The 22,986-nt window shown below is 35.0% G+C and overlaps 1 protein-coding gene across 2 annotated transcripts in view; it reads right to left on the reverse strand.

Annotated features, from left to right (window-relative positions):
* Positions 1–22,986, reverse strand: part of MYOM2 (myomesin 2) — a 76,542-nt gene that overhangs the window by 22,804 nt on the left and 30,752 nt on the right. The window contains exons 13-26 of one of the 2 annotated variants that reach the window (XM_019006183.1): positions 22,843–22,896; positions 20,307–20,434; positions 17,182–17,365; positions 13,801–13,975; positions 12,328–12,449; positions 11,506–11,526; positions 9,972–10,159; positions 7,398–7,524; positions 4,154–4,332; positions 3,878–3,992; positions 3,153–3,309; positions 2,954–3,060; positions 1,183–1,227; positions 574–710 (exon numbers count right to left, since the gene is read on the reverse strand). In XM_019006183.1, coding sequence (XP_018861728.1) covers positions 574–710; positions 1,183–1,227; positions 2,954–3,060; positions 3,153–3,309; positions 3,878–3,992; positions 4,154–4,332; positions 7,398–7,524; positions 9,972–10,159; positions 11,506–11,526; positions 12,328–12,449; positions 13,801–13,975; positions 17,182–17,365; positions 20,307–20,434; positions 22,843–22,896 — 1,739 coding nt within the window. The remainder of the gene's footprint in view (positions 1–573; positions 711–1,182; positions 1,228–2,953; positions 3,061–3,152; positions 3,310–3,877; positions 3,993–4,153; positions 4,333–7,397; positions 7,525–9,971; positions 10,160–11,505; positions 11,527–12,327; positions 12,450–13,800; positions 13,976–17,181; positions 17,366–20,306; positions 20,435–22,842; positions 22,897–22,986) is intronic. The other variant, XM_015623198.1, reaches the window with a different exon arrangement.

The raw sequence follows: 22,986 nt of genomic DNA on the forward strand, positions 1-22,986 counted from the left end.
GTTCTGAGCCACATCTCAGACCCTGTGTTCTGTTCTGGGCTCATCATTGCAAGATAGACACTGAGGTGCTGGTGTGTGTCCAGAGAAGGGCAACAGAGCTGGTGAAGGGTTGGGATCACAAGTCCTAAGTTCCATCTGAGGTTGTTTAGGCTGGAGAAACAGAGGCTCAGAGGGGACCATTAATGATCTGCACAAGGAGGTTGTAGCCAGGTGGGGATCAGTCTCTTTTCCCAAGTAACAAGCAATAAGACAAGAAGAAATAGCCTCAAGTTGCACCAAGAAAGTTTAGATTGGATATTAGGAAAAAATTTCTTCACCAAAAGGGTTGTCAAGCATTGGATCAGGCTGCCCAGGGAAGTGACTGAGACACCATCATTGGAGGCATTTAAAAGACAAGTAGATGTGGCACTCAGGGACATGGTTTTTAGTGGTGGACTTGGTAGTGTCATGTTGAAATCCATGATCTTAAAAGTGTTTTCCAAGTTAAATGACTCTATGATTCTGTGATAACACTAGAAACCTGCAGTTTTCTTAAACAAAATCACTTACGTATAGCACTCTTTATCTACTTACGTCACTGTTTTCAACTTCTTTATCATTAATAACAAATCTGTAAGTAGAATCTGGAGATAAGCTTTCAGCCTGAATCCAGAAACGAACTTCTCCTTTATCAAGAACCTCATAAGCTAATTCTGATTTCAGAGGTATTGCTACAAAAAGAAAATAATCAAAAATCAATAGTTAATTAAATCTTGTGAGAAATAGAAATATTATAGTAAAATACTAGCAATTTCCTATTATTTATAGATTTCTGGGTATCAAATAAATTTTAAACAAGGAAAAGTCCTCTAATGCAGCCTTTGGCTGATTATTAAATTAATTTCCTAAAGGGAGCAGAGAATTTGCAGCTTACTGCTTGGACATTACAATCCTTGTGTAAGGATTTGGCTAGTGACAACCTATAATGTATTGTCAAAGTTAAACTTCAGAGACATTTAGGAAGGATGTCAACTAATATTCTTTTAAACTAAAACAAGGAAGCAAGGTGTTCCATGGTAAATGAAGCTGCCATGAAAAATGAAGTTGCCATTGTCTCAGGATGAATCTTTTTGGAACTCCAGTCATTAGCATGTAATTATATTCCTTCTAGAAGTATCTATTAGATTCAGATCTTCAACTTACTTGGATTCTTTATTTCATAGCTTAATGCCATCAAACGTTCAAACTCTGAAAATAAGAAAAATGTTCATGTTTTAATTTAGACTGAAAAATACAGACAACAAACAGATGTCAACAAAAGTAAATGTCAGCATCAGCAAAGTTATCTCCTTAAAGCTTGTACATGAATTCACAACTCCTCCGAAAATGACTGAAAAATAAGATTTAGGAAACTTAAATTCTGATATATGGATTTAGCAAATGTTCCTATTGCATGTGTTTCAGTGCACACTCTCTTATACAAGGGAATCTAAGCAAAAGACAAAAGCTATTTTAAAATTAAAAAATAACAATATAAAAGAAAGGTGGGAAACAATAGCTTCTAAGCAGTATATCAGGTTCCTTTATCTCCTGACTTCCTTTCTCAGACTGTTCCTGCAAATTTTGTTTTATTGAGACAGGAAACAAGATTGAATGTATGTTAGTCTGAAAACAGTACAGAAAGTTCTAGTTAATGCACTAGATCCTCATCAAGGCTGTGTGAGAGTCTAGAATTCCATTTTTTAGTTTTTCATGCTAATCCTATTTATCATAGTCATTTCCAATAAAGATTTGGAAAATGGACATTACTACCAATTCAAAATTTACAGATAATGTAAAGACCAGAGAATATTAACATGGATTTATGACATGATAGATTTAGCAAACTGAGCAAAATTACAGGAGAATTTATAGCTTTTGAGAGATTAAATGGGCAGTGAAATGATTAATTAATTAATTAATTTCAGTGTTAAGATGCAAAATCTGATACTTGTGCAGGGATTTAATAAAAATAAAATTGTAATTTTCAATGACATATGATCAGAAAACACATAAGGGAAGTATGGGATGGGAAACACCTTCAGAGCTTTATACAAAAAAAAAAATTCAAAGGTAGAGCAGATGGTGACAAGACCTACAGAAAGACTTCAGAGTGATGATTCAAAACTTAGCCGATGACAATGGCTCATAAATCTTCCATGTCCGGAGAACTTTTTTTTCTCCTTTTTTTCTCCTATTTTTTTTTTTTTTTCCCTGAACATAGATTTATTCTCAACACCTGATTCAAAAGGGTGGTTTAACACGTTTCTCACTGTGATTCCTCAAATGGCTTAGTTGGTTGAGAAGAAGAGGGAATTTAATACTTGAGGAACTGGGCAGAGCAATTACAGCCAAGGACTGGGAAAGCACCAAAGTAATTTTTATTTTATGTGAAATAGCAAACTTTCCTCTTTGCTTTCTATGTCAGCATTTCTCAATGATAAAACAGAGTGAGACTATGCAAATTAATTTGCCAATCTAATGAAACAAAATAGCTACAATGCAAAAAAGCCAAACTAATATATATCTAAGCCAAAGGATAATTTGACCCAATGTATGAAAACCTTGTTAAAGCATCATAGTTTTTCTCACTAATTTCCTGCATCTCATTTATGAGAAACTGCATCTAGATCCCCAAGCACAACTGAAAGTGTAAGGGATATTTACAAACATCATTATAATCCCAGCATAAAGAAAACAATTCTAATTTGCCATATTTATTATCTTTATCTAGAAAATGCTGCCTGAAGTTATCCCAGCTTTCATTATTATGATAATCAGAAAAATAAGTAATCACACAAAGTCTGTTGTTTTTCTTCAATGCATAGGAAATAATGTAAGAGTCATAGGGTTCTATTCTTTTTTTTCCTTGGGCAATTTTTAGTGCACTTGAGGTAATACAGTGAAGAAAGATTTGAAATTGTAAGGGCCTTACCTTCATCATCCATAACGAAGCTGGAGGAAACCCCATCTGTGTCACTAACTGAGACAGAGTAAGTTCCCAAGTCTGATTTATCAGGATTTTTGAAGTACAGCTTAGAACTAAAATCACCAATGAAGAAGAATATAATTAGCTGAGTATCACATTTTTAACATGACTTACTGATTTCCTCTGGTAGATTGGCATGACTTACTGATTTCCTTCTGTTTCAATCTTAAACTTATGAGAATCATCAATCTCCTCATAAGATTTACCCCATGCAAAATGAGATGCATCTGTTGCTTCTTTGCACTCAAAAGCCAGGTAAATATTACCCTCATCATCCACACCAGAATAGATTTCTTTTGTTCCTGCAAAATAGGAATCAACTCAAATGTCAAGACTGCACTTTTTTTTTCAAGGTGCAACTCATAAATTACTAAAGCCCACATCCATTTTGTCCTAAGAGATACTGATTCTATTAGCAGATCTTAAAGCAGGTTTATGTCATATACTGACTCAGCACCATATTCTAGTAAGTTTCTTAATCTACATGCAAGAAAGGAATAATATTACTAATAAATGTGAGAAACAAATTAATAAGGTATAACTGAATATGAGAACACATGAATGTTTAAAAAAATCAATTTTATTATCATTTCTGAAGCTTTAATAAATGTGTTCTCACAAAAAGTAGCACCTTTATTAGAATAAGAAACAGAATAACTGATTACCAAATAACTCTTGCAGTAAGTAAAGGAAAAAATTCTAATCACTGTCTCTGTATCCACATGGGTTTTTTTCTTTATGTTTTAAGGCTAAGAGCTTCTTAATTCTTTAAATACTTATATATGATATAATATCAAGTTGGGTTAATTAAACTCAATTCTAAGTATTTTAGTATTTTAGAAACAGAGGAGATTAAACAGTTCATTTTACCTGGCCTTTCCTCAACAAGCACTGGTTCAGATATCTCAGATGACTTGCCTACCCCAGCATCATTCACTGCACGAACTTTGAAAACATAGGTATGACCCTTATGTAAATCAGTAACCTTAAACAAAATAAAGGACAAAGCCAATTTAAAAAACAAGATAAATTGTTTTGTTTACTCATATGAAGATATTAGCAGAAGCTGAAGTTCAAATACATATATTTTTATAGTCAATCAGAAATTCTAGTACTCAGTTTTATATTAAGTCATGAAAATGTTACCTTAAAATAGCGCTTTGAAGTAGGTTTTTCATTAGCAGTGATCCAGTCTTCTGAATCTACTTCTTTATAGTCCACTAAATACCCAGTAATAGGGCTTTTGCCTTCATACACAGGAGCTTTCCACAGAAGAACTAGTGATGTATTTCTAACTTCACATATCATGAGATCATAGGCAGGACCTAAAATATTTCAAATATTGGAAATTCACTTCAATATAATGAAGTTTTGCAAGCTGTCCCTGTGGAAGCCAAAATGTATTGCTATAATTTTGACTGTATTTGCTTTCAAAAATCTCAACCTTTACAAAACACCTGGTATATGTGGTATTTCGGTCATTTTTCCCTCATGGCTGTATACAGCAATACCTGTCTCACACAGTGAGTGACATTAGTATTCTGAAGCATATTTCCTTAGCTAGATCTCAGTAACTCTAAGTTAATCATTTGGAAAATCCATGCAGTTTAAGATTTTCCAGCAAGTAAGAGAGGCTTCTTGTCTATTATTTAACTCACCAGCCTCACATCAAAGTTGCTTCACTGTGCCTGATTCAGGTTCATAATTTAACATCAGGATTTTTATCTTTTCATTAGTATACATGAGACATGATCTTTCAAAGTAATCCAAAATCCAGTGGCACCAAGGGACTTTGGATCAGGGTTCTTGTTCCCTGCCAGAAGAATTTTTATTATGAACTGGATAGCTGCAGCCAAGAGGAACTTGTCAGGATGAATGATACTTGGAAGGAGAAAAATTTAAACCAAAAATATCCTGATACTCTACAAATAAGTGAGAGTTTATGTTTGCAACTACCAGGTCATGTTGTTATTATATTTTAGTTTTCTTTCACCTAACTGTTGAAGCACCATTCAGTCCAATTTATAGCAATTATTTTTCACTATACTCTTGATATTTATTTACACTAGTAAATAAATACAAATGTAAAGGCATAATCATATAGGTTTTTTATATTCAGTCAAATTATGTTGCTTGCTGGCTTCTTTTGCTTTAGATGTAGAGCAAGGAAAGCTGAAGACTTAAGAAGTAACTCACAGCTTAAGGATTTCCTTAGTTTTCAAGATATTTATTTTCTTTACAACACATCTTACCATTTAAAAGAATAATAAAAAAAAGGAGTAGAAAACCTTACAAATAGATCTGATTGCCATTCCAGCCTACAAGTTGTTAACCAATGATGAATGAGCATAAAATTTGTAAAGGATTATATTCAGCAAGTATACTGGGGGAAAGAAAAAATTTAGAAAAGTTTTTCTCCAAAGTGGATAAACACATTTCAAAAAAGAAACAGATTAAATACTTGTTGAAGACCTTATAAGGATAAATATTAGATTTCTCGTGGAAAGACTGCCATTTACAAGGAACCTAAAGCCTTCCCTCAGGGCTCTTTAAAAATCCCAATCTGGATGTCTGTATATCCACAGATAATTAAAATTCCACTGTCAAATGGACCCAATAGAAATCTTGAAGGAAAAGTGTAATGAAGCATGTTCTATTCTGAGGAGTCTGAGACCCCAGACAATTCTCTTTATTTAAAGCAATGTAAGATAATCCATTAACTATCATTGCTGACTCAGAGAAACTCACAGAGATACCTACCACTAAAATTGTGTGGAAGGATGAAATAATTATGGACTCTGGGTAAAGAATCCATCACTTATGATGAAAATCCAGCAAAAGGTTATGGCCTTTCTAAGGAAGAAAACCTTCCTTCTATATCAAAAGGTGGAAGAATATTCTGTTGACACTGAGAGTATATTGCAGTCATATTACATTAGTCCTCAGTACCTTTAGTAAGTCAGGGAGGAGGGTCAGGCTCTTTCTCCTAGCCTTAAATTTCAATTTCCTTTCTTTATTGTTAATCCATTGCTCAAAAATGTATTTTAAAAAATGTTTGTGAAATATTTAACAGGTTTGGAGATCAGGGGTTTTTTGCAGGGTGGGCAATGCTCTTTGCTTGTTGTGGGTTTTTTTAAGCAGGAGGAGAGCGACACTGTCTGTTCAACTCATATCATAATGAGAACAATATAATCAGCCAAACAATAAAAAGGTCAGATTGTACATTACGGAAATTTTACTATCTTCATTTCCTGAAAACACCTTTTTTTTTATTTATCTGTCATTTAAAATGAAGGAATGTTCACTTTGTTACACACTACATAATTTAAATGGTGCTTTGAAAACACTGTAGAGAGCATAAATCGTAGATAATTTCTTTGAGAAAAATAATCATTCAAATGATGATGCATTTATACTAAATATTATGAGATTATGAGTAAATGTAATTAAAGTCAAGTGAATTAAAGTCAGGAGATTAACCATTTTGTTACTGACAGCTTTGCCATGTAATGAAATTCATATGGCAAGATTTATGAGCTCTGAAGAATTTAGCTGGAAAACATAAGCAGCTTTTCAGCAAAGAATATGGGCATTTAAAAGAACTAAACTTGGAACTTTATAGGGTAATTTTTGGTTTTTTTATTTTTGACTGTTGATTACAGTTTAACTTTTTTTTGGTGAGGGTCTCAAATTCACAGTACTTATAATTTCAATTAACAGTCTTCAGCTACATCTACACTGCCAAACAACAGACAACCACGGGGTTTGAGTACTAGCACACAGCCATTCCTACTGTATGTTTGTTAGCACATGTGTTCTAACACCTGGATAATAATGATCTCTCAGGTAACACCTAGGTACAAATGATCTAGGAGAAACGCAAATACACGAGCACACTATTTGAAAGTAGAAGACTGTCTGTCCTACTTGTCTCTATATCAAGAAACAGGCCCCTCTTATGTGTTATTTATGACCCAAAACTAAAGTAGTTTTGGAGTCTAAAACTCCAGGAATATTCTTAATAGACTGCATTTTTGGTGCAGAGATATTGTACAGGTGGCGAGTGTGAGGTGGAGCTTGTGGGGCTTGAAGAGGTGATAGAGACACAAACATAGACTAAGGGCTCATTCTAGCGTAGACTAACATTCTTCTGAGCTGGTGAGAGCAGTGAAGGAAAGGGACACTCAACAAGCTAAGGTCATCTATTTCCCAGGAGATTTAGTGTCATCACTGGAGGTGTGGAGGTAACTTTTAACAGATCTCAGAAGCAGGGGCAATCTCAATAGGTACCATGGAAGACATTAAGCAAAAGACATCCTGCAGAGTTTGGCTGGAATTCTGTGGCTGTGTTTTAAGGACTTTGAGGTTCATGAAGAACTAATAGACTTACCAGGTTCTGGCATAGTCCAGGCTTTACACTTAAAATGCTCACTGGGATCTGAAGGTTGACCTATTCCAACCAGATTTGCAGCAGCAACTTTGAATTCATAGAAGGCATCTTCAGTCAAATCCTCTACCTTTTTTCATTTGAGAAAACAATTCAATATATCAAAAGCCATTATTTATATTAAATTAATGATTGAATATAAACATTAGTTAATTAATTACCAGGCCTTACTGCTGTACTGAAGGGTCTAATTTGAAGATTTTACTCTTAAACCAAATGCACTTCAGAGTTTTATATTATATGTCCATGTTTTACATTATATGTCCAGTCACATAATCCTAGGAGGAACATCACTCATATATTGGCATGAAAAGTTGTTAAGTTTAGAACAAAGGTTCAAGGAGCTCAATCAATGAATGACCACTAGCAGATACTATGGGTGAGTATTCTAAAATGAAATACCTTATTGCATTGCATGTGAATGGTTGTTCATAAGCCATTCACTTAAGCAAGAGTTCAAATTCTGTTTTGGTTAAAAAGGTCACAATGGACTGACCTAGGAAGCAAAGGTAATTATAATAAACTAAAAGAAAAAATAATCCAATTTGTTCCACGACCTACTGACACGTCTCCAGGAAAGAGACATTCAATAGTATTTCATGTCTTGTATGAATCTTTCTCTTAATGTTGCCTACCATTACAAAGTGAGAAAGTAAGCACTGGTAATGGGATGAGAAGAATCCATAATGTTCCTCTGCAAACATCCTAGGTAAATGATCCCTGACTTATTGATTGAGCCCATCCCCACACCAGCATCTCAGATTTTGAGATCAAAATAGAGGACTAAAATGCATGAATGTCTTGACACCCAGAATGCCTCATGGCAGCAGCCCTCTTCCATCCTGCCTCTTCCAGAGCACCTAAATACAAACAAACAAGTCTTAGACACCTGATTCCTTGAATAATTTTCCCACAATTATATTTTAATCATAGGTTTCAAGAGAGACAGCTGAGAGCAGTACTTCTAGTGGAGATACCAAACAGTTTTAGATTTTCATGAATTAATAGTTATCTTTCAAAATGTGAGATAAAAAAGGATTTTGGTGTGATAATTTTAAAGATAAAAAACATTATGGTAACAAGCATATGGGGTAGCTTCAAACATAAGACCAAAGCAAACAAGGTAACACAGGAAAGTCAGGCACTAAAATAATTTACTGAAGACAAGGAGCTATATAGTGTGACCCACAAGACAGAATAACAGATCAGCCTATAAGAAATCCAGGTTATTAAGAGAAAGGAAATTCCATAAAATTATTTAATAAGAGAAGGTTAGACCTTTAGTGATTTCCCAGTGCTGCACTGAATATCTCAGGGCATTGTCTGTTTGCAGTATGTCATAAAATATTCTGTGCTACTAAAAGCTGTCTCGGTTTTATTTCCCATCAGTATTTCACATTCTAGTCATTCAAACTAATGTATGAAGATGCACCTTTAGGCACAAAGTTATTGGCAGGACTGACACTTAAATATCTAGTTAAATTCTCAATGGTGGCCCCTAATTTACATTACTCATTTGTTTACAAATGCATTACAAATAAAAATAATAGAAATAAAAATGGAAAGCATTGCTTAGTATTGCCTTTTCATGCCTATCCAACCTGCCCTTTTTTATTTCTCACCATCCATGCTCCATCTGCTACATCAGAGATGCCAGTCATAGAATCAGTCACAAGCACACATGCACCTGAGTATTGCTGCCTGCTATCTATGCATGAAACTTTCTTCCTCAGCTCATCATTATCTTCTACTTCAGTGTCAAATACCTGCAAGACTTATTTCTGTCCTAAGGTTTACAGGAAATTTGCAGAAATATAATTTTAAGTATTTGTGAATAAAATCTGATTAACTTAATTTTAAAAGCATCACACTGATTATTTGCTATAACCTACCTCCCTAACGTTTCTTCATGGAAGTTCACATTCAAATTTTCCTATTTTAAGAAACATTTAATATATTGCAAGTCCAACCAGAAGCAATTTATTTCAAAACTGGTATTCTGTAAAGGAGGTGACAGGACATAAGGCTGAGTTCATTAATATACATGCTTTTTCAGCTGAAGGCAGATTTTGAAAGTAAGAGCAGGGACAGTTATATTTTACTTTTTCAACCCATCTCTATTTCATTTATAAGTCCCCAGTTCTACAGAGAGCAGTTACCTGTCCTGCTAAATGCTTCTATCCTTTGTCTGTATGTTGTTATAGTGGTGATGCATACAGTGATCATTAATAAAAATGGCTTGTGGAACACTTATAGCTCATCTTGTTCCTCCTGAAAAATGTGTTTCACGCTTTTTGCTCAAAAAAATTTCTTATCTGGATGGCCTTATTTGTATTAGAATTTCATAGTAGGGGATGGCACTGATTCTTCAGCCCAAGTTTAACCTTGTTGCATTCTGAATGGAAGTGCCTAGTTTTGTTGAAGTAGGTATTTAAAGAATTTCTCAGTTTAAAAAAATAAAATCCAAAGAAAAAATTCAAATCACCTCCAGAAATATAATGATCAAAAAATACTAACCGTATAAATCGTCCGGGTAATAAGGGAAGAATTGACTTCATGCCAGTTTTGATGGTTAGCTTCCCTTTTATCCATATAATAACCAAGGATTGGTGAACCTCCACTGTATGTTGGTGCTTTCCAGCCAAGGGTCATTGAATGCCCATCACAGTTCAGAAGAGTGATACCATGAGGATATGAAGGACAAGCTACAAGGAAATAAACAACCTGAAAGTTAGGACAGAGGCTAAAACACTGCAGTGTAGAAGTTGCTTAGCATTTTTGATATTGCTTCTGTTTTCTGCAGCATACTGCTCTCAGCTGCATAATGATGGCAATGTAGTTGTAAAATTGCTAACCAACATTCATTTTATCACCAGATATAAATGAGGAGGGCTTTAAAATATCTGCCTAATGTTTTGCCCTCTCAGAAGGTAGTAAGTAAGAATAGATGATCTTTGCAGGGAAATAGTAATGCCAGTGTCTCCAGACCAGAAATCATGTTAAAAGATTTAAATGGGTCAGAAAATCTCTTCCTAGTAAGAAAAAAATAAGCTTCTCAAATACTTCTGGAATACAGTAAAAATCATCCAGTAAAAAAAGAACAAAGAACTTGAATGAAATTAAGTCATATGACTGACTGGTCTATGGCCACCACAGATTTCCTGTACAATCCTGATAGCATATGCTTGATTCAGACAGTGACCGCTGTTTGCCCTAGAAAGAATAGCAGATACTTAGACTTTCAGTAACTTAACCTATGAGGCAGAAAAGTAATGTCCTTCATGAGGTTACTTGTGTGGGTTTTCTCCCTCCTACAGCAGAAGCAGAAATGTCACCAAGGCACCTTCCCAAAGATGAAGAAAACCCTTTTTCTGAGCTTTTTAATCCCCTCCTACTGGCAAGCACCCCTTGTAGCAAGAAGTTTTCTAATTGTCATCCATACATAAAAGTCTGCCCAAAGATACCCCTTTCCTGACACTTGGGGTGCTTCAAACAATACAGCTAAATACCTGGCCCTAAAGCTGATCTGATACTTTCAGTTCAATTGCCAGTAGAACTTGAGAGAATGTAACTTAGCTCATTCAGAAGAGAATACATTAGCAAAGGCCTTTGCTGATCTTGTAGCTGCACTAGTGATCATTATGAAAGCAGAAGTAATCAGCAAACTGCCCTTTCATACTTCTTTATTTTTTATTTTTTTTCAGATATGGTGCTATACTCAGAGGTTGCAAAATGTGGCCTTTGTGCTTACTACCACTTCTTGGTAAATAAAAATGACCATAGCAAACTCCTGTAAAGAGTCTTAAAATAATACTACAGAAAGATGTTAATGTTAAGTCATCTATAAATAGTCCTACTAAATTTGGGTAAAGGCTACAAAAATGGATAAAAGCCACCCACACATCCCACAAGTGTATGTAAGGTCCACGTGCTCTGTGTTTGGTGATATACCCCATGCAACCCTCATCTCCAAAGCACACAGTGACAAACAGGTGCAAGTGCATTCACAACATTGTGAGGATAGATGTGCAAGTGTCCATGCACCACCTACCCATATGAGACACACTTCCTCCTAAAAATGTCAAATAGAGTAACTTTGTCAGTAACATACAAATTTACTTTCTATTGACTACCCTGAATTATAAATCTTTTAGAGGATTATTTCTCACAAGTATGTTTACTGGTCTTTTCCAATAGGTGGAGGGCACTCTCCTGAGGAAAATGTGTCCTATTTAATATTTTTTAGTATGGAGCTGATTCTGTCCCTTAGTTCAAATTGGACCATGTTAGGCCAGATCTATGTACTCTTTGTTGTAAATACTTATTCAACCTTTCAATCAACATGTACCATTCCCACAGAATGTTGCACAACTGATCTTACACAGAAATTTTGTTTTTAGGACAACAGAGGAGCTAAATTGTGCTCCAACCTGGAGCAAACAGAGGGGATTTTGTTTTCTATTACTTCTTCACTGTAATAAAGCTTACTCTTCTAAACTCTTACTCTGAAACTCTTCTAAATGGAGCAGATTCCATGCTAAAATGCTTCATACCACTCCAAGTCACTCACAAACTAATTGTCTAACTTAATCAGTACTTAGATTTCTTTGACACAGCCTAGGAGCAAAAGGCAACCTGGTCCCTAAAGTGCATCTTACCCAATATTTCTGACAGCCATTATAAAAAACTTTTTTTATAAAACAATGCCTTTTCTCCAGAATAGCCACATGTGAGAGAATAGACACCATTAAACAGATGTGCGTGATGGCTGCAAGGTATACAATTAGAGTAAATCAGACCAAAGGAGATGACTGCTGAAAACACGTCACTCATTCAGGAAACAAGAAGCTGTGTTGCACAGAATCACACTTACTAAGGGCTGCCTGCACTGTCACAGCCTCCGACTCCTGCGAGTTTTCACTCAGTCCTACAGCATTTGCAGCTTTCACACGGAAGACATATTGTTCTCCAGTCTCCAAACCATGAACAACAAACCTGGGTTAAAAAAATAGCATCACATATTAGGATGTTTTTTACAAGAGTCATTCTATGCTGTAGCATGAAATTGTTGTATCAATTAAAAAGCTCAACTTAATGAGTGCTTCACAAAGGAAAATATTTCCAAAAGGGAAACTTCAATATAATGGCATGATTTAGTTCATTATAACCAGATGGGATGCTGCAGCAAAAATCACAGTGCCCATTAGTTTTTTTGTACTGATCTAGCAGGAGAAGCAGATAACATACAATATATTCCCACTGAATTTAGGTTTGCTAAATTCTAATCTATTCTGGGAAGGAACCATATTTTTCACTGTAGTTTTATAGTCATTGTCAAAAATAGTTTTCAATTTTGATCTGAAGTTCTAGGTAATTACTGTACTAAATAAAATACTCAGAGCTCTTCTATTGTAAAATGTCTTCACGTATGAAGAAATGAAATGTTTCTTCTTAGTTTTTGTGGTTTCCCAACCCACTTTGACCAAGAATCAGTCTCTACTTTTTCTTTGATCGAATTTCTTGACTACTTGAAAAAAGAACTCATCAGAACACAAAGTCACTCAGTTAAAGACTGACATAATACACTAAACAAAATTACATACTTGTTACAGAAAATACAAACAACAAATCTAAACTTTGCATCTGGTGATTGATTCCAATAAAAAATAAGTATGATTTTTACAGAGGAAATTTCTTGAAGAATGCCATAATGAAGTTTGATATCTTCAGGAAGGAGTAAGAAATCACCAGAAATTCAAACAGTGCTAGTGTCATGACAAGGGAATAGAAACAGGGTCTACTGTCCTTTATGCAGAGATGTAACAGATCAGGAAGCTCTGATATTTCTGGAATGGGACACTTGGCTTTCCTGCACAATAGTGTCAGCTGACAAAGCTGACTTTTGCCACCATATTTATAGCAGAAATGGCCTGACCTTTTTCTCTGTTATTCATGGACTATGATAAAGCTTTAGAATTCCCTCTCCTTCCTCATACTATTCCTCATCAGATCTCTTTACCCCACAACATAATTCTTGCTAAAAATGGGCATATTTTGCACTTAGTCATGTCCAAGACACTCAGAATCATGTCTCTAGAATCTGCTTTTAAAACTCAGTCATGGAATGGAAAAAAATATGTTTCTCCTCAGAGAAAAAAAAAACCAAAACTGTGATGAGAATTCCCTGCAATTTGGAAATCTTGGCTCTGAGAGTCTGCAGACTGGTTTTCTTCACAGGCACTTAATATTCCTCTTCAATTATAACCCTATGGCTTAGCACATAAAATATCTTAAAAATATCGTACAGTTTTCAAACTTCCCAAAAATACAGAAATATTATCAATACCTGTTATATTTAATAGGTTTATGGTTACTGGGTTCCCAGCGATTTGATCCCACCACAGAATAGTCAATGTAGTAGCCATATAAATCCTCTTCATGTTTTGGTTTATCCCACTGAACTACAACTGATGTTTTTGTATTCCTTGTGGCCACCACCTGACCAGGTGCAGATGGCAAAACTAAGAAAAAGAGATAAAACATATACTATTAGAAAATACATAAAAATAAAAGTAATTTGAACTAGATGAAACACTGTAAAACTTGATCATATTTAATCACTACAGCTATGACTACTCCTACCATGTTGATATTGTTATATGATATGTATTTTAATATATTTATTTCACTCTAATTCTGGATTATATATCTAATTCAGATATATATATATATATATCTGTATATAATTTTTTTTTTCTCAGAATTCTCTAAGCTGTGAGGCTCCTTACCTGTATGATTTTATATGGGTTTTATGATATTCAATTATAAGAGTACATATTTTCGAATATGAGTGTGGATAAAAGCATGCTCATATGAAAATATTCACTCTCACATTTATTTCTCAAATAAGAAACTGATGTATAGCTTATGTCCCTGCAGCATTACTTGCAGCATTTCAGTAAGAAATGCACATAAACTATAGAGATATAATATCATGAGGATTAAGAAATACTGTCTTACAGTTAACTAATGACAGCCTCAATTCCAAAAATATGAGACTTTCAGGACAATTTTAAGCATGCCAAAAGTTTATGTAAAAGTAGCTAGATGAACGTCATAGCAGCACAGGAACACTGGTTGGAAGGGATCTCTGGGGATCATCTAGTCCATCCACCCTATCACTGGGAGTGAGATCATCACCAACACCAAACTAGAGTGCCAGTCACGGATTTGTACAAGTCTTGAAATGATCAAACAATGGAGATTTCACAGCTTAGCTGCAAAACTTTTCCAGCACTGCACTCTTGCACATTTCTCACTAAAAGAGCATGTCCAGAATGAACTTCATAAGCTACAATTTTTGGCTCTTGCCTCTATTTGCCATTTGACAATGCTGGAAAGTTTGACACCATCATCATAGTAAGTTTTCAATCTAAATAAACACCTCTCTTCATAGGTCACAATCTCTAACCCCTGGTCATCTTGGTTGCCATACAGAGGACCTCTCCACTTTACAACCATCCCTCTTGACTAAGGAAGCCAGAACTAGGAAGCAATACTTCAGGACCGACCTCAACACCAGCAAGAAAATGAGGATAAAACTTTCTTCAATCTGTTGACTACAGTTCTCCCAATGTACCGTGGTATGCAGTTCAGTTTACATGCAAAGAAAGTTCATTGTCAGTTTGCATCAATCTAAACAGATGAATGTGCATAAACAGAACCAAAAATATTGAGATCCAAATGGAAAAAAAAAATCTTAGTAAGAACCAGCACATAGTCTGTACACTATAAAATATCTGAGCTTTCATAATATAAGAAACTAAAGCAATGTCTCAGCCTAACATGACAGGTTAAGAGAGGCACCCAGTACTTGCCTTTTGAAGATATTTTAGTTTCCTCAGATTGATACTGCAGAGAGCTGCTAGCAGCATGAAACAAAAGGCAGCGTGTTTTCCACTTAGTCTTTCAATATTAAAATAAAAATTAATACTTACACACTACTATACTTTATGCAATAAATTTGTAATATCAAATGATTCAGTCTGATAAATGTACCTACATTTAGGCTTTCTTGTATGTCTACAACCACATATTCTTGAGCTGCCGCTATAGTCAAAGGGCTAGGCCTTCACTCAGTTACACAAATAATTTAATTTAGGGCCATTTTGGACCATTTGTCATTTCTTCATGGAGTTGTCACATATGACTCGGGAGATAGTACCTACAGTCCTCTGAAATGGCAAACTGAAAGCATTTGAAAAGGATATCTCTTTGGCCAGTTAAACTGAGCCTTCCATCAGAGATCAGTAGGGTCCTGAAAACTATTCCTCTCACCCCAAAACAGACACTGTTCAGCTGGGTAACAAGGGGATACTTATGACAACATCAACCAACTTATCTTCCAGGCTCCAATTGCCACAGTCAGAGCAGAGGTATCTACTGCACGTGTACATACCTACATGGAAACACCTCTATTTAGATTTTAATCTCAAACTGAATACTCTTTTACCACTTAATTAATTTTTATCATGTTAAGTGTCGTTTAGGATGGCCTAGGATACCCCAACTATTCTTTAGTTTCTGCTCATAAGGTACCCATAATTTCTGTGTAATGATTGCAGTCCCCATGAAGGTGTCTCAGTCCTCCTTAAGAATATCAAATGACACTAAGTGCAGAATGTGTTTCTGATATATTTTAGCTCAGGTGGCAAACTCTGTGTATGAAAATACTGCTGAAGTTTCTCTTTAAAATAAATTCTTCTGCTTTGTGTTTTATTTAAAGCTGTGAGTTATGCAGAAGGTGTTGTGTTAACCCCTAAGGGATAGCTTATTTTCTGTACTAAGTGCAATAAATACAGTATTTTCCTTCCCTACCTTGGGGAATATTGAATGCTTTAAATAATGTATATGCATTAATGAGACATCAAATCAAGAATATATGAAAGCAAAAGATGCTTTTATTTATCATGTAGTTATAGATCAAGCTGAAAGTATGGATTATATTTTTTTAACTATGGTATATCAGATAAAAGATATATGTTTTGTGTATTACCAGAAAGTGTACTGGTAAGATATGTGCACTTAAGGTGACAATTATCAAAACATCTATCTGTTATGTGTGGTTTCTACAAAACTGCAAAAAGGAAATAAATATTTCAAAAATAAGATGAATAACTACTCCCTAAATTTTCATTTGTGTTTTTGAATGTGACCCCAAGATAAACACTTCATTTCCATTTGGAAAATCACCACTGAATATGTAGTTGTATCTTCCCCTTTCCCTGAAGTCTACTCATCTGTATGACACAGGAATAGTGCAGCAGCAGTAATTTGCAACTCAGAATACTAAGAAAGAAATGAAAGGCTACCTTATCTAGCTGAAACTGTAGGGAATTAGGTAGCATATAATTACCTGAGCTAGAAAATATAATTATCAAAGTTAGTGATTAACCTATTTTTTGATGTCATTTTAATAGAACACTGAAGAGTGAATAACTAAAAATAATTTATACTGATTACTGTTTTCAGTAGCGAGGTGTGTGACCACTAGGAAAATTCTGGAAAGTCTCTAAAACTTAGCATCTTGGTCTTTTTTAAACCCTTCACAGAACTGAACACAAATAGAGTACTATTTTGTAGTTATACTATTCTAATGAGAGTTGTCTATTTACAGTGTAAAATACTTATTGTTTTTAATATTAATGTCTTACAATTAATACCTTACCAGTAGTATCTTGTGGTTGAATAGGTTCTGTGATTTCGGATGGATCACTGATACCATTTTTGTTTGCTGACAACACTCGGAAAACATATGGTTTTCCTTCTGCAAGGTCAAACACTGCATAGCGAGGAGATTTTACTGCAACCTGTGCATTGACTCTTTGCCAGCTTCCACTGCCAACCATGGACTACAAAAAACAACAAAAAAAAGCCATGAATCATTTCTGTGAACTGTCAAAATATGAACATATTGGCATATTGCATCTTGTCATGAATTTATTTAGGAGCTATGAGAGAAAGATCACTCTCAAATGCCTGACTTAAACATATGCAAATTCTCATAGCTCATGCATTCCATTACTCTACAAAAAGGTCTGAATAGCTCACTGTCTCCTTGTATGTCTCAACTTCAATACATGCACACTTGTACATACAGCCAGCTTTCTTTTAGGTCTGTGACTGTCTACTGTGACTGGTCCCAAAAGAATCCTTTTTATGATCTGCAAAACCCATGTGAACACCCAAAGGTTTGGAATCAAGCAAACAAGCCCTAATCCAAATTCTGCAGAAAGGTAGGGAGGGAAATGTTACTTTACTCACAACTTTATCTTTATTTATTCTATTGAGTAAGGTCATGTCCCCTAAAAGCATTCATCAAATGAAGTAATTACTTTTGAGTATTCTCAGTGCAGCAGCTGAGCTTATCATCACTGCAACGGCACATGGAGGAGAGCCAGCAAATCAGCACTCTGAGACAAGTGTGCTGTCCATTAGATTTCCCACATAAACCATTTACTCTAACCAAAAATTAGTCATGGAATCCGTCAGAAATTTTAGGAAAACCTAAGTGCCTAATAAACAGATTGAAGAAAATTTCCTTGGCACATAAGTGTATACAAATTATGTGTTTATAAAATTTTGGAACAGATATTCTGGGAACAAAATCTGACAGACTGTGAATTTCTTAGAGGAGGAACAGCATTTCCTGGGTGCTTGGAAAATAACCTGTATATAATGACACCTACAACAGACAAATAATAATAATAACATAAACAGCTGGAATCCATATATCAAAATCTTTCTCATAGGTACTGAACCCACCTAGTGTTCTCAAAAAAAAAAGAAATATTACATCAATTTTCCTCATAACAAAAAGCTGTAAAATATGAAATAACTGTTATTTTGCCATATATTTTACTTTGTGCCATGAAAAACATTAATTTCTTCTATTCACAAAGAATCAGCATCACATTTTGTTCTGCAGTTTGATTTATGTGTTAAAAAAGTATTTCAAGAGAACATAGAAAACTCATTTCCATTTTGTGTCTCTTGAAGGCTTTACAAATACATTTTTATTCTTCAGGGCTGAATCTTCTTTATTTGAAATAAAATAATTAGAAACTGTTCTAAAGTATCAGAAGACAGTGGAAAGCAAAGAACAAACGTTCACCTATGAACTAAATAAGCTGTTCATATATATATTAGCTATCTATGCAAAGATTTTAGATTCAGGTATTAATTAGTACAATGAACATCTTTTTTCTAATAATAGCCATTTAGTCTTCATTCTCCCTTTCCTTCAGTGAGTGTAGTGTTTGAGACTTTTTTGTTCAACATTTTCACTGCTCTATACTGTTTCTGGAGCTATATAAATTTATTTGTAAAAAGCAGATAATGTATATTTTCCAATTCATTCTTAGAATGAAATTCAGCTAACCAAGTGTAGGTGTCCACTCAATGGAAATCTACCTCTGAGCTTTTTATCTGGGCTATTTCTGCTTATTCTGGAACTAATAAGGTATTTCCATGACAAGAGCCGGTTCAAAATCCTTTCAGCAATATTCTTGAAAATTATAGATAAGCAAAGACATGTGTAACTGGGAATAAATGCAAGAAAAACATTCTATTTTATTGCATAGAAGGAAAAACTAGACAAGTATCCTGACAAAAATTTTCATTACTTCTATGAAATGTATAAGCAGAGAGGGAGAAATGGTCATGCTTGCTGGAAAATTTAACCAGTGAGTGGTGTTCACTTCACATCGATTTGTTCAACATCCAACAAGGAATGGATGAAGAATGAAATTAAAGGCTTATGAATTCCTTTGGAAGTGGAGAGTTTTCTTATGTGTCTGAGAGGGAAAAGGCAACCTGGGAGGGCTGCAAAAAGAGGAGGGACATCAACAGGATGGGTGGGAAATGAACTGTGGAGGAATGTGCAGTATTTCAGATATGAGAAGAAAACAACTTGTATAGTAAGGGCCTGAGAAAAGGCTGTTACAATATTCATGGTGCAAATTGAATGTGTGGCAGTTTTATGAAGAGGTTTAGTGTTTGTGGATTGTTAAGAGGGTGCATATGCTAGAGGCATAATTCATAAAAACTAAGTATAGCTTGACCTGTGTTTTAGAGGTCAGGTATGAGGCCCATTTTACCTATTGGGAAAACTTTGTAACAAGTTGATGTAATCCAATATAATTTAGAAACATACCTCAGGGACAGATTTATATAAATTTTATTCAATTAGGTGGATGAAGAACAAACCTCTCCTATTGTGAACACTGAAGTCCCCTTTCAATTCAAAGAGGCAGCCATGAAGAGTACCAGGGACCAGTGAACCTGAGACAGGCATCTGCCTCCTTGCTGACCTTACAGAGGATAAATTGGAAATGTCAGTGTATAGTAGAGGCTGCAGTAAGCCTGCAAAAGCCAGGATCAAATTATGAGTTACTGTTTATTCCTTGCTCTAGTGAGATCAAACAGAAATCTCCCTTTAACAGAGACACTGAAAACTTACAATCACGCCTGTAGGACTGTGAAAAACTATAGATGCTTCTTTTCTTTTTTTTTAAACTGCTACTTTACATAATAATTTGTTCCCATTTAGAAAGCAGTAAGCAAATAGCATAGGGGAATCCTTTTCTCTGGACCTTGAATTTCAATGCTCATTAAAACTTGCAATAAGACATTTGATTATCCATGCTTCTCTAATACCCCACTTTCAAATCCTGCAAGACCACAGAAAGTGTTAGTTTTATTGCTCATTCTGCAGTTCTGAAAATGGGTTGAATGTAATTGCACACAGCAATGAAAGACCTTTCAACAGAATACCACTATAAGGTGCAGTACCTTCTCAATGAAATACGTCAGTGGCTCCCTGCCACGGGGAACAGGTGGATCCCAGCTGAGTACAACATATGTTTTGCTGATTTCTGAAGCATGTACATTGGTGGGAGGGCCTGGAATCTGAACATCCCCTGTAAGATTAATAAATGTAGCAAGCGTTAAAAAGCAGGTTAACTCTTGGGTCAGCATTCGTGCTACAGCTCATCTTTCTGATTCAACCTTCCCACCCTGCACTGCAATGCTCATCTATTAGGGGCTGTGATATCATCTGTGCAGTTCACCTGATCACTTCAATTAAATTTTGATAAATAAAACTTCAGTATTAACATCTAGTTACTTACTCTTTCAGTAAAGGTTAAATTTTCTCCCTGAAACTCTGCGTATTTGTCACACTTTTTCCTTTGATCACATCAGAATTACTTCAATCTGCTAGTAAAAAACCTGCTTACTATATGCAAATATTTTTTGATCAAAGTCAGAACTCTAAAGAGCTATTATGAGAAATTAGAATAAAGAAAATAGCTGGAAGGGAAGTACAATCAGAAAAGCACCTTTAAAACAAAGAGGAGAGCAGGAAAAGGAAAACCTAATAGCAGTATATCCTATAACATGACAGTATTATCATCTATATAGTCTGAAGCACCTGTAAAATCTATGAATCAGACACATAAAAATATGTCACCAGCCCTCTGATGGCTCCACCACACAGTGTGGCCTGATCACTCTCCCCACTCTCTTTGCAGAGTTACCAGCAGTGTTAGAGACAACCTGCCTAGCCTGGGCCAAGTTAGAATTCAGCTCAGTCTTTCATGGTCCTGCTCACTGAGCCCAACACGAGAAAAAGCTGGTTCTGTTAGCCATGAAATTACAATGGGGTAAAACAGCACTAGATGGGAGAGTGAGGTGTGATGGACCTGTGATGGACCTCTACACAGGCACAGCTCCCTGAAGGAGCTTTGACTCAGTGGTTGGTCAGAAATAGCAATTCAGCAGACACCTAAAAATTTTATCTTTATGGCTTGTGATAAAAAAAGAAAAAAAATCTTTGTTCTTTGAAGATAAATTTTTCCACCAAACCTTTTTTAAAGAAAACTGATATATCCAATGAAAATTTATTTCTCACAATGCTTTCTATATTTGATCTCCCACAACTGTATTTGTTCTTTCAGAAAGGCACATGAATCAGCTGAGTTTAAGATGAAACTGATGACATATAGTCAAGAAAATTACAATATTCCTTCACAGCATTAAGACAAAAGACTTCCAACTGATTTCAAGTAAAAATATCTCAACATGTTTTCTTTCATTCATAAAAAAACAAAGTTCTCATACTTTGTAATGATATAACATGTTGTTACAGGATGGTTGCCAGAATGGGACATCAGCCTGCACTAAAAAGGAAAACCATTTGTGATCTGTGAGATTGCTCTTTCAGAAATAGTCTCCAATCTTGCAGATGAAAAGTAGTGATCTACAAAAAGAGCGAGATTTGAATATTCATACTGTATTAAATATGCACATTCATGTGACAGAAATCCAAATATCATTTTTTATGACTATTCCAAAGTGGCCATTTCCTGGACCTGGTCATTCTAAGGCAATCCTGAGAGCAGAAGAATGATCTGTGAAGCCAAACAAGACAATTACAATCTGATATTGTAATGTGCCTCTGATCTTATAATACCCATATCAATTCATTTAGAGTACTATTATAAAAATAGAGAAACTTCATCTGTCCTGTCCATGCACTGGGAAAGACATTTAATGTCTGATTCTCCTTCAAACTACATCTGTTCTCAGGTAATTTCTCTTTGACTGTGTTATTTTTGGAGTTACAAGTTTATAACCTTTGTGAGAAAGACAGACACTTTTTTTAAAATTTTGTGCCATTATAGTTAATAATTTTAACAAATGTAAAGAAGGTCATTATTCAAGCCTAAAAACCAAATCATTCCATAGAGAAACAACCAAAACCAGAAAAATCTCAAGCTTTATCTCAAAAGTTGTCAGGGATCTCTCCAATTCTCCTGAGGAAAAACATTACTTAGTCTATAACATTAACCTTAAGAATAACCTCTATATTCAGGTAGATACAGTAATTAAAGAATTGAAATGGATTGTGTAAGTTTTTATGAGAATGGCAATAACTTCCTCAGGTACTCAAAATCAATATAAGAAAACTATACTCAGCTCCCAGAAAGCTAGAAAGAAGGGAAATATGGGCAATCAAATGCCCAATCAAATGGGAAATTAAATGTTCAGCCATTTAACTCAGCTAAGCACTAGTGAAGGCAAAAAGGTGAGAAAATGCTGTCAACATATCATAAAAGTTTTGCTGTTGAGAGTGTGATGTTCTCCATCTTTTTAGACCTCACCGTTCACTTGTGTTCTCTCAATCTTGCAAGTCATAACGTGTCTTTATTTCTTAATATAGAGAGTTTGTCACTAGATGGATTGTTTTTCAAGTTATGTTTCTAATTATGATGTGAGATTCCTGGAGTATGAGCAGATGGACTGAAATTGTAGAAATGTTACATACCTTCAAGGTCATCCTTACTGATCACAATCTTTCGCCCTTCATCCATATGAACAGCTGTTAATCAAAATATTCAATTAGCTTCTCAAACTAGTTCAGTATATGTACAAATTTTTCAAATTATTGCTCAAATATTGTGAAATTATT

This window comes from Parus major, chromosome 3, assembly GCF_001522545.3.
Source record: "Parus major isolate Abel chromosome 3, Parus_major1.1, whole genome shotgun sequence".
Taxonomy (NCBI): domain Eukaryota; kingdom Metazoa; phylum Chordata; class Aves; order Passeriformes; family Paridae; genus Parus; species Parus major.